The 12,778-nt window shown below is 45.5% G+C and overlaps 1 protein-coding gene across 1 annotated transcript; it reads right to left on the bottom strand.

The window, feature by feature from the left end:
* Nucleotides 1-4,354: 4,354 nt before the first annotated feature.
* Nucleotides 4,355-8,634, bottom strand: srd5a3 (steroid 5 alpha-reductase 3). The gene is made up of 5 exons (XM_086224079.1): nt 8,381-8,634; nt 8,122-8,273; nt 7,863-8,048; nt 7,659-7,784; nt 4,355-5,586 (listed from the first exon to the last, which is right to left on the bottom strand). The coding sequence occupies exons 1-5, from the start codon at nt 8,602-8,604 to the stop codon at nt 5,327-5,329; spliced, it is 948 nt and encodes a 315-aa protein (XP_086080205.1). The 5' UTR covers nt 8,605-8,634; the 3' UTR covers nt 4,355-5,326.
* Between the last annotated feature and the right edge of the window lie 4,144 nt (nt 8,635-12,778).

The following is a 12,778-nucleotide window of genomic DNA, read 5'->3' as shown; positions in this document are numbered from 1 at the left end:
TTCTTCTGAACGACTCTCCCTGTCCTCTTGGGGATCGTCTTGCCCCGGCTGGCCTTGGTTGATCCCGATGAAGCGCCTGAAAAACACACAACAGCCTGAGATTAGAGATCATAGTCAAGATTCAAGAGATTTATTCGTCACGTGCACAATTGTACAGGTACAACAGCAGTGAAATGAAAATTGCAACACTCCGGCAACTGTGCAAGTAGCAAACAGCTTATCAAAATTATTTAAAATTATTTAAAACTAAAATATACATCTGGCAGCCCCTGATGTCCGGAACTGGGATGTCAAGAGCTGACCAGCCTCAAAAATATAATAATAAAAAAAGACAATATACTAGGGAAAAAAGAAATGCAGACATAATCACGAAAAATCTAAATGTACATCATAAAAAAGGTTAAGAGAGAGAGAATAATAATATAATAATAAGATGAAGAACGGTGGCAAGTGGCAGGTTATATCATAATAGGGAAGGAACCCTTATGACTGTCATTAGTAACACCTGGGTTTAGCCTGCAATTCCATGTAAAAATGCTGTGAAAAAGGTCTGGTGGACAACAAGAACCTTACCTTTGAAGGAACTCGAGAGTGCAGGCAGCCTCCTCCTGGTACTGCAGGTTGAAGATGTAGTAAATTGCAAACAGAGAAGCTGGTCACTACATGTCAGTACTTCTTTAACTTCATTCATCGTCGTCATCTTCCACTTATTCCTTTCTATTAAGGGTGGTGGGGGTGGAGCCTATCCCAGCAGCCTTCACCCTGGACAGGTCACCAGTCCATGGCAGGGCCAACACATAGAGACAGACAACCATTGGCTCTCCCAGCCACGCCTACGGTCAATTTAGAGTCTGGATTAACCTGGTCCCTCTTGATGTCTTTGGACTGTGGAGGAAGCTGGAGTACCAGAGAGAACCCACACAGGAACAGGGAGAACATGGAGACTCACACAGAAAGACCCCGTGCTGCAGCAGGGACTGGAACCCGGAACCTTCTTGCTGCAAGGCAGCAGTGAGGACCACTGCTCCACCGTGCAGCCCCTTCTTTAACTTGTGATCCAAAAGCATTAAAGAGTTTAAACTTGCTCTACTAAATTTTGTCTTTTGATGTTAGCTGCTGTCAGCTGTTACCACAAAAGTTATCCATTCATGTGATGCACAGAATCACAGGAAATACTCCAAACCCCCCAAAATAGAAGCACAATTATGTTTGTAGCTGCTCACCAACCAAAAAAACAAAACAGAAAAAGAACACGGCGAACTTAATTGAACTGTTCAGAAATGTGTCCTTACCTACAAAATGATGATAGCAAGTTGCTAAACAATACTGCTGTACTTTCCTTCAAGCTTACTGATCACTCACAGTTTAGGATATTCAACAGAAGTACCTTTTAGAAGGCAAACATCACCAGAAAAGATAAAGGGGAGGCTAATTCAACTTACCTGTTGTGTGGTGATAGAGGATTCTCAAGTAGAAGAAGAGTGGCTTCTTGACATGTGCCTCTTGAAATACTGTATTGTACCGTATTTTTACCGTTTATTTAAACATCACTCCCAAAATGCAATGCTATAACAGTAAAGTGCCCAGAAATATTGCCCAGAATACATTGTTTTCTACAGTATATTACTGTTTTAAGTGAAAACAGTAATATACTGTCAGGATTTGACCGTATTCTTACAGCAGGCTTCCTCCACAGTCCAAAGACATCAAGAGGGACCAGGTTAATCCAGACCTTAAATTGACCTGTCCAGGGGGAAGGCTGCTGGGATAGGCTCCACCCCTCCAACCCCCCCCCCCCCGCGACCCTCAACAGGAGGGAAGCGGGGGGGGCGGAAGAAAATGGATGGATGGATATTCATATATAAAAATAAGATTTAAACGTAAATCCAAATGTTAAATCTAAATGTTACATTTAAATCTAAATGTGTCTCTGAGTGTAAAGCTAAATATTTAGAGATCACCAAGGAAACCACGCCCGCTGCAGTGGCCTCAAATCGCGCGACCCCGCCCACACCTGTGGCCATGTGTTAAGAAACATCATTGTGGTGTACTTCCTTTGCAGTGAGAGGTGTGACGTGTTTGGACACTGAAGTGCAGTGTCCTGTTTTCACTGTGGGTCGCAGTTGTGATGCTGAGCGGAGAGCCCGCGGAGTTCGGTCTTGCGTTGTGTGCGTGGTTTTTTCTTTTTGTTGTTTTTTTATGTGAACGCCGCCGAAGAAGAAGATTACACAGGTCGATGTAATGTCTAATAAATATGCTCAAGTGAGCTAAAGGAACAAGGCCTCCGTCCACTCCCTCCTGCTTTACCTGCAGCAGAAATATCCACCGCCGGGCTTCTGCACCCTGGGTGATGGTGGCTACCCCTGCCTCAGGCAGCCCATGGCTCCCCCCCCTATCGGAAGCCTCTTCAGAGCCAGCACCTCCAGGTGCGTTCCAGTGGCCACCTGTCAAGAGCCAGATGCGTGGTGGAGAGAGCTTTTGGAATTTTAAAAAGCAGACGGAGGTCCATCTTCTTTAACTTTTGTCATTGCCTGCTGCGTAGTCCTCTGCAACATTTGCCTCAGCAGTGGGGACTTGTTGGGGCCAGAGGCAGATGAGGTGGAGGAAGCAACAGGGAACCTCCCAGGGCCAGACCTCCGGGCGCGGAGCAGAGGACAGGCACAGGATAGCTGTGCAGTGTGACACCAATGGTTCATTGGAAAATGTCAAGTAAATACTTCTGTTTGAATGTAAATAGAATCTGTAAATACCCCCAAACTAATGTAATGTAAATAGTTCAGTATATACAGCCCAAAACTCATGTAAATAGAGTAGTTCAGTGGATTACGGTGACGAGACATCCCTCGTTTTCTGGGGACTGCCCCTGATTTGGGTGAGCTGTCCCCGATGAAAGCTGTCCCCAGAAGTGTCCCCAATTTTGACACTGAGCAGCAGTTATTACGGTAGTCCGTAAACGCATCGCCAGAGAAGACGTCGTATGACGTGCACATGTTTGACAGCTTCCGGTCACAAACAGCTGGCAAGCAGCCAAAAGTTCGTGCGCCCATCGCCCTAGGTTTATAAGCTTTTTAAATAGTTATCCACACTGAATAATATTATATAAACCTTAGTTAAGAATAGGACGAACTGTTACAACGTGAATTCCCATTTGTCAGCTATCCATCTCTCTCTGTTAACCACAAGTCTCCTCTCCTCACGTCCACAGATACCAATGACTGTCGTAGCTGTAAATGTAGACCATCTGATTACATGGTGCCCTATGACAGTGGTTCTCAAACTTTTTTTTAGTGACGTACCGCCTTTTAAATATTTTTTAGTCAAATACCCCCTGACACACGCAAAGTATTTTTGGTCGAAAATAAAGAGGTACAGTGCTGTGCCATCAGTGTCTGATTTATTAAGGTTAAACAACTCACATCAAGGCTGCACGGTGGTGCAGTGGTCAGCACTGTCGCCTCACAGCAAGAAGGTTCCGGGTTCGAGTCCCGGCTGCAGCACGGGATCTTTCTGTGTGAGTCTCCATGTTCTCCCTGTTCCTGTGTGGGTTCTCTCTGGTACTCCAGCTTCCTCCACAGTCCAAAGACATCAAGAGGGGACGAGGCTGATTGATACTCTAAATTGACCGTAGGCGTGAATGGTTGTTCATCTCTCTATGTTGGCCCTGTGATGGACTGGCAACCTATCCAGGGTGAACCCCACCTCTCGCCGTAGACGCTGGCTCCAGCGGTCTTCTCAGTATTTGAACCATAAAAATGAAAAATCGGTGATTTTGAATAAAAAATTACTTAAAACTGGTTTAGTTAAAAGCAATATAACTTAATAGTACAAATCAAAGGATAAATACAATGATTGCATTTATTTTTTTCAATTTACATTTTTTTCTTTCCATGATGACAGGTGAGGCACGGCCTCAATTGCCCTCCTTGACCGCACGTCACTGGCTCCAGACCCCCCCCCCCCCCCAACCCTTAATAGAAAGGAATAAGCGGAAGAGGATGAATGAATGAACTCATTTCAAGGCAGCACGGTGGTGCAGGTCAGCACTGTCACCTCGAAACAAGAAGGTTGCGGGTTCACTCTGGGTGAGTCTGCATGTTCTCCCTGTTCCTGTGTGGGTTCTCTCTGGTACTCCAGCTTCCTCCCACAGTCTCGATGGAGTTTAACGCCCTTGACAACCTCTGTAGTTTAGCTACTTGTCTGCAACAACTTTTTAAGATATATTAAAGCTTCAAAATTCACAAGTTTGGTATTTACTGATGCATTTGATGCTGTAGATTAGAACAAAATGAAAAAAGAACAAAATACATGCCTCAAGACAGATTAAAACATGTTCCTAACTTCTGTACTGGGAAAACTGATAATATGCGAAATCTCTTCAGTAGAACATCAAACTTTAATGGTTTGAATTATTTGTTACATTAAAATAGTGTCATAAATATCTAATACTTCCTTCCTGTGGATGTGCTTGTGTGGATTTGAATGAATATCTATTGTCATAATCAGCAGTGTGTGACTCCCATTGTCTCACTCTTTAATGGCTTTTCCAGTGTTAATAGCAATAGACATCGGAGCACATACACAAAAAAAATTGCGTATATTTAAGAACTTTAAATCAATGTACCAAGAGTACATATACACAAAAAGTACAGCACCTCCTCAGTCTGTGGCCTTGTTATTGATACAGGACTGTATTCATGCTCTTGCTTACATACAAGGTTCTTACACAGTTTTACAAATACATTTACATGATTATGAGAACATTCATTCTTTAAAACATAAACTGAGGACTCCATGTCAAATATGACCAGTATATTTGCTAAAAATAATGACAAGCTATGTGGTTGCTCCAGCATACAGAAGTCGGGAAGGACATCAACAGTAGGAGCCCTGTTCACACAGTGGAAAGTAAATCCTGTTTGTAATTTGGCAGGAATTTGCTGCCGCACAAGATAAGTTGTGACATTGTACATGACGTGATGGGAAAATATCAAGCAAAGTCTTGCACGCTCCAGTGCCTCATGTCTCGACGCTGGTTATTACAGCAGCAGTCTAAACATCCAGCGACATTCTACTGAGGATTCCAGCGTGACTTTAACAGGAATTATCCTGCATTATTTCGAGATCAAGCTCCATGTGCAACAGACTTGCTTCTGGAGACGCTCACACGTAATCAGCTTCAGAAACATGACCTCTCACCTGGAGTCTCTCTGACTGTGAGCCACGGAGAACAAGTGGTGGGCTGCTGACCACTGAGCTACTCCTTTTATTCCAGAAAGGTGAGATGGAGTTCTCCACTTACAGGTCCCCCGATGACGTGGACACGTCGTCACAGCACAAAAGGTATAAATGCTTTTCTGTGCCTTGGATAGGACTCATATTTACTGATGTAAAGGTCATGACAGAGCTGGGCCGCCAGTGCCTGGTTGCAGAGCACATAGAGGACAACAAGCCACCAGGTGACAGAGAAGCCTCCCAACACCAAGCTGAGTGCGATGTAGATCAGCAGCTCGGCAAAGTAATGCGGGCACGACACCAGCTGGAACCATCCTCCCTTTGGCTCTTTGTGGACCAGCGTCTCCACTCTTCCTGCAGGATGTCACAGAAGAGGAATACATAAATACAAAGAACGAGCCACTCTTGAGGGAAATACACGGCTTGTCTGGAAGGCAGACACCTTTCTCCCCTCTGTTGCTCCTGACCCCCTGCGAGGGCCTGAGCTTAAATAAATATACTGCTCACAACATAAAGGAATAACTTGAAAACACATCAGATCTCAATGGAGAAAAAAAAGTCATGCTGGATATCTCCACTGATATGGACTGGGTAATGTGTTAGGAAAGAGGGTATGCCACATTATTTGATAGAAATGAAAATTATCAACCCAAAGGACAAGATCATGGGTGCAAGCAGCTGAAATGAGTTTCTTCTAGAGGGTGACAATAGGGTGAGAAGCTCTCCCATCTGGGAGGAGCTCAGAGTAGAACCGCTGTTCCTCCACATCAAGGGCAGACAGATGAGGTGGCTGGGGCATCTGGTCAGAATGACTCCCAGACTCCTCCCTGGGGGGGGGGTGTTCAAGGCTGTTCTAAAAGGTAGGAGGTCTTGGGGGAGACCAAGGACATGTTGGGGAGACAATGCATCTCAGCTGGCCTGGGAACGCCTCGGCATCCCCAGGGAGGAGCTGGACCAAGTAGCCGGGGAGAGGGAAGTCTGGGTTTCTCTGCGACCTGACCCCAGATAAACCAAACAAGATGGATGGAAAATCATCAACCTACAGAATACTGAATCGAAAGACACGCCAAAAATCAAAGTGAAAAAACGATGCGGCAGGCAAGTCCATTTTGTTGAAATTTCATTGCAGCAATGTTCATATTCAGTAGTTCATATGGCCCCCATGTGCTTCTATGCATGCCTGACCACGACAGGGCAAGATCCTCATGAGACAACAGATGGTGTCCTGGGGTAAGTCCTTCCAAATCTGGACCAGGGCGTCATGAGCTCCTGGACAGTCTGTGGTGCAACCCTGTGGCGTTGAATGGACTGATCATAATGTCCCAGAGGTGTTCTGTTGGGTTTCTGTCAGGTGAGCGCCTGGGCCAATCAATGGTATCAATTCCTTCAACCTCAAGGAACTGCCTGCAAACTCTCATCACATGAGGCCAGGCACTGTCCTGCACCAGGAGGAACCCAGGACCCACTGCACCAGCTTAGGGTCTAGGGTCCAAGGATTTCATCCTCATACTGACTGGCAGTCACAGGGCCTTTGTCAAGCCTTTCGAGGTCTGTGCGTCCCTCCATGGAGATACCTCCCCAGACCATTACTGACCCACCTCCAAACTGGTCATGCAGAACGATGTTACAGGCAGCATGAGGTTCTTGTTTGGTCAGAGACATTCACACCAGTGGCCTGCTGGAGGTCATTTTGAAGGGCTCTGGCAGTCAAAGAGCAGATACTGGACCTGCTGACAGGTTAAGGACCTTCTACAGTCCTGTCCAGCTCCCCTACAGTAACTGCCTGTCTCTTGGAATCTCCTCCATGCCCTTGAGACAGTGCTGGGAGACAAAGCAAGCCTTCTGGCAATGGCACGTATTAATGTGCCATCCTGGAGCAGTTGGACTGCCTGTGCAGCCTCTGTTGGATGCAGGTACCACCTCATGCTATCACTCGTGACACTTACCCTCGCCAAATGGAAAACTAGTGAAAAACAGTCTGAAAAGATAGGGGGAGGGATGTCAGTGGCCTCCACCTGTAAAACCCCTCCTGTTTTGGGGGTTGTCTCATTGCTGCCCCTCTGGTGCACTTGTTGCTAATTTCATTAACACCAAAGCAGCTGAAACGGAGTAACAACCCCCTCTGCTGCTTAACCCACCAGATCAGTGTCCCAGAAGTTTAACTGACTTGATGCCATACTCTGATTAAAAAGTGTTCCTTTAATTTTTTGAGCAGTGTAGTGCTTAATGGGGGGGGGGGGGGGGGGGGGGGGCATGGCTCAGAGGTAGAGTGGCCGTCTAGCAACTGAAGCCCCTAACAGCTCCTGATGGCCCTGCGTCCTGGTAGTTAATAATAGTGTATGTTTAGTGTTACCAGGTCCATGTGTGTTGTTAAAGCCCTAAAACATGAAGAAACACTCATAGCCAAAACAACTGCACAATTTCACCTGAATTTCCGGTGCGAAGGCGGGCCAGCAGGACCATGGACTGATGCTGCAGCAGAGAGGCCAAGATGAAAAGTGTGACCCCTGCTGCATGGAACCAGTTCAGCTGGGAGAGGAGGCCGCCGCTCCCTACGATCATGACAGGCGCAATGACACACCACAGAGGAACCACAGGGGACATTTAGCCAGGACTCACTGCAGCCTCACCTTTTCCAAGGCGGTCTGAGCAGAGCACCGTCAACCCCAGTAAAATATAGTAGCCCAGACCAAACAGATACTGCACCAAATGGATGACTCCACCTGAGAAAACACTGACAAACAGGCACTCCAGCAGCCTCCGGAGGGAGTGGATCCAGAGCAGCAGCTGCACCAGTAAAGTAGACAGCTGCGGGACTACAAACATGACTACCGTCAGATATGAAACAGGAAATGCAGGGTTAACCAGAGCAGCGGCATGTCGACCCACCTGAACCGTCTGTGCTCGGTGCACCAGTCAGAATGTCAACTATCCCTGTCAACCACTGTGGGTATGACTGCTGCTGTAGAAGCAGGCTGGCTGACAGGGCGAGAAGAAGACCGTTCCAGCCTACAGAGACGGCGTAGAAGTGCCAGAACCACCTGAAGGACACACAAGCAAGTCCCTGCTTCAATACCTGAAAATCCCCACATAGAAGTATTTCATGTATTAACAATAAAACTAAAGCCTAAACGAAATATTTGGCCACCTTTTGGGGACGTCGAACACACTCAGCCAATCGGCGCGTTTGAGGTTTTGTTTAGTTTTTCCGTATCGAATAAGATCCTGAAACAGCACGTAAAGACGATATGTTTCATATTTTCCCGGCAGGTGTGTCGTGATTTTGTACGCTCCAAACCCCACAAAGAAAAACACAGACAGAAACGCCCAAAAAACATCGAGAACCCCAATGTCGACAGAGCCCCAATTCATCCTTGAACACCGCGGGTTGTGGGTTTTGTTTTGAGCAACATGGAAAAGAGACCGTCGGAGAACAAGCGCTCCTGAGAATAATCAGTTCCGGGTTAAATGTGATGACCGTAGAGGTTTGTTAAATGGCTATTTGATTAAAATAAATCGGGAAGTCATAATATGATTTTTGGATATTTGTTTGAAGAAAATTTAGTAGGAGTTTTGCGCGTTTGTCCTCTTACACAAGAAGATCGTTTCACTCTGCATCAAGACAGTTGACAAATGTCTGAACAGCACAGCAGGTGGCAGCACTGCAAACTCAGGCTGAGGGTTTCCCAACCCAGCAGGCGAGAGAAGATGCGACAAGACGAGTGATGCCCGCAAGTCCTACAATTTTCTCCTGGTCATTTTTTTGTTGGCTACATTTCACAAAAAAATATGATGTAAGCTTCAACTCAGACACGTGTTCTTTGAAAATCTCATTAGTTTAAACAGGAACAGTTGAAATCTAATCGAATATAAAAGTATCCACTTTGGGGCTGATCCACAGTGGATAAATGTTTTCTTCTCCCCCTCAGTTAATTATGTGGTTTGTTAAATATCAGAAACTAATTATAGATAATTAAAATGTTCCCCCCCCCAAAAAATCTAAATTCAACAAAGTATCATTGTCGTAAAGGTGAAATACCTTATTTTTTAAAAAGGGTCCTGCTTGTGCTTATTTTTAATTATGTTACTACTTGTGAAGACAAGAGCATCTTTTCAGTATCGCAGGAGATGTGAAGAACTATTCCTGAACTTCTTCCCTCCTCTGAAAAAAAAGAATAAATATGTTTATGATGATGTCACTTGATTAAACCTTCTTGTTTTTTTCTACTCGTGTTTGCCCTGCCATGGACTGGTGACCCGTCCAGGGTGAACCTGTCGCCCGAAGGCTGCTGGGATAGGCTCCACCCCCGCGACCCTTAACTGGATAAGCAGTAGGAAATGCATGGATGGACTAAATCTTCTTTGTTACCAGTTAAGTGCCTTTTTTTTACTCTTTGAAACAAAGTGAAGGTGTCTGAAGTCGCTCTCTGCTCTCAAAGTTGGCATCCGCTCCTCGCACTTCTCTCGGCCTTCATACTTCACTCATGCTGAGGTTCTGCTGAGCTCTCTGCTGGTATCATGTATGTGTGTTCCCCATCTCCGCGATGCAGTCATGTGTCAAAGGAAAAGAAGCGTGTTTGTGTGAAAGACTTTGTAAGGCCTTTGAGGCTATAGATTCCAGGATGCCTCTTATAGGAGCACAGTATCCTGTCTGAGGAAGTGTGGACTGTTTCCCGCTTCCCTCCCTTCTAGTCCTCAGTGGGTCCTCCCCCTCCACTGTGCCAAAAACTGGACCCTGTTTAACCCCCTAAATTGCAGAAATGTCTAACATTGCGATCAGGCTGGTTCACGAAAGCAGAAGATCCCGATCGGTCGATTCAAGCACTCAGGAAAGAGACTGAGCACCGCACAGAGACCGTCTGTCCTCTGAGGTGGTTCCATTGTTCCATTTCCTGTTTGTTATTTCGAGGGGAAATCATCGGAATGATGCATTGATTACATATTTTTTGATCATCTGTTATCAGTCATACGTCACTGAGAAGAGCAGCTTTTCTATTATGTCTTGTTCTTTTCAGCCCGCTCTTCAGGTTATCAGGGGACTCCTACGGACTTTCAAACATGTTATTCTGTAGGTCTGGACCATCCTTACTGATATTCTTAAAACTAATAATTAGTTTTTGTTAATGATTCATTTGAAATCATAATTGATTGTGGATTGATGTTGTCAATAAATCTCAAAACACAAAAGCCTGAGGGAGCCCAGGGAGGATTTTTGAGGTTTGTCCGTGTCCCCCCTTGCTTCCAGAACCTTTTCCAACACAACTTCTGAGACAGTGACTGGATAAAGTTGCAAACAAGACCAGTTATTGTTGCTCTTTGTAATCGTGAATACATGAAGGATTGAATTTCGTAACATCATTACGACAATGTAAGATGTCATTAAACCTTTACGTCTATCGACTGAGCAACAAGTGCAGGAATTTTCATTTTGTAACCTGTTGAAATCTCTTTTACAGTTTCTGTCATAATTTGTGGTTCCTTATCACGTAGCTGTCGGACACTGATGGCTGTACATGGATTTTGTTGTGCGTGTGATGAATATCATGTGATCACATCATTACCATTGCACAGTTTCTTCTAAACAAATAGGATCGTTAAGTGCACCTTGCTTGGTGGAGACATTGAGGTAGAATTAGTTTATTATGTTGTGGTCGGGGCAGCGTCGTGGTGCAGTGGTCACCTTTCGCCTCACAGCATGAACGTTCCGGATTCGAGCCCCAGCTGGTGCACGGGGTCTTTCTGGGTGAGTCTCCATGTTCTCCCTGTTCCTGTGTGGGTTCTCTCTGGTACTCCAGCTTCCTCCACAGTCCAAAGACATCAAGAGGGACCAGGTTAATCCAGACTCTAAATTGACCGTAGGTGTGACTGGGAGAGCCAATGGTTGTCTGTCTCTATGTGTTGGCCCTGCCATGGACTGGTGACCTGTCCAGGGGGAAGGCTGCTGGGATAGGCTCCACCCCCGCCACCCTTAGCAGGATGGATGGATGGACGTTATCATTGTTTTTGTACACCAGACATGTTTTCCTTCTTGTTTACATCTAGCTGTCCATCATTCTTGCCATCTGCACTATGGCCTCTTTTTGGCCTCGATCACAACAATGCAAAATGCCCCCCAACCCCACCTCCCTTCACGTCTCTCTGAGCGCACACATGCTTTACAGCCATTCTTTCAGTACTGAATTGTGGGACATTGACCTTTGAAATCCCTCTTGTGATCTCAGAGCATAAACACAACCAGTGCCAACACAGTTTGACTAGCAAAGATTTGAAAAAGGCTTCCTTTCTGTTTGGATTTTTTAAGAAATGATTGAAGCTGTCAGCTAACATACTGAAGCTCTCCACCCTGGTGGTCTGTTCCTCACTGTTCTACCTTTTCATGAAGTCTCAGTGGCAGACTTGCTTCATGAGTAGTTTCAGAAACTGATTGTGTAACTGACATACAAAGATGTCGCACAAAATTCAAATATTTCTGAATTAGATCAATTATTGTTCCGCATCTCTTCTGGGAAATGGAATCTTCAAATCAAAAGTGATTCTGCATTCCCTGCGGTATTTTTAGAGAAACAAGGCTCAAATAAGTACATCGGTCTAAGACAGAGACCCCGTCCAGTCAGAGAAGAGAGAAGAAGGAACAGAAGAGGAGGAGCGATTTCTCTGGAGCTGGATGGAAGAATTGTCAGAGAATAATCAAACCTATATGAAGCCCAGGCTTATCTAAGAGAAGTGCTCGTCTCTCTTTGCATTCCAGACCCCAGTTCAAAGGAATCACCTCATATTGAGGTTGGAAAAATAAATCGGATGAAAAATGGAAAATGCTCAACGTTCCCAGCTTTTCCAACAAGAGCCACTGAAGTGCAGGCAGGGCCCTCCAGGAAGCGCTGGTTCAGAGGAGGGCTGGTGGTTTAATAGACAGAGAGTCCCAGTAGATGTGACCAGGCCAGGAAACATGTGGACGTAGCACACAACATAGGACTCCATCGACTCCATAAACCCTCCTGAAATAAAGCCAGCATTCAAGAACAACCCCCCCCCCCCCCCCCCATCAGCTGAAATTGACACTGAAAAACATGATCATTAGCTACGAGCTGGTGCAGTTCAAGGTGGCACTGCTTTCATTCTACCCGAACAGAACGATTTGTTCTCTAATTTCCATTCCTTCCACGATTGAGGCTCTGCTTCCTGTCTCCCTGACACATCATGGCACTCCCCCCAAAAACGATTTCTCATTTTCACATCAAATCAGACACAAAGGTGCTTCAGCAGCTCTTTTTTTTCTCTTTCTCTGAACGTATTTCCAAATGATTGACAGAGGTGGCAGAGAATCCTCAAGGGGCCCTTTAGGTAGATTATAATTCAAAATTCACAACTGTGAGACTTTCTATCCCATCCTATCTTATGGTTGTGTGTGTGTGTGTGTGTGTTGGTTTTATAATTTTCTCTGGTGTTACCACTGGCTGGCTTGATTGGAAACATCTTATTAACGTTCACTCTTGTGCTCCAACCAAAATGTACCTGAGCAGGAGCTCCTACCACCAAAAGGGTTTCC

Source organism: Aulostomus chinensis, chromosome 14 (genome assembly GCF_037954235.1).
Source record: "Aulostomus chinensis isolate RoL2024-O1b breed Wild chromosome 14, RoL_Achi_v1.0, whole genome shotgun sequence".
Lineage (NCBI taxonomy): Eukaryota > Metazoa > Chordata > Actinopteri > Syngnathiformes > Aulostomidae > Aulostomus > Aulostomus chinensis.
Note: the sequence above shows the minus strand (reverse complement) of the source record. Positions and strands in the feature narration are given on the sequence as shown.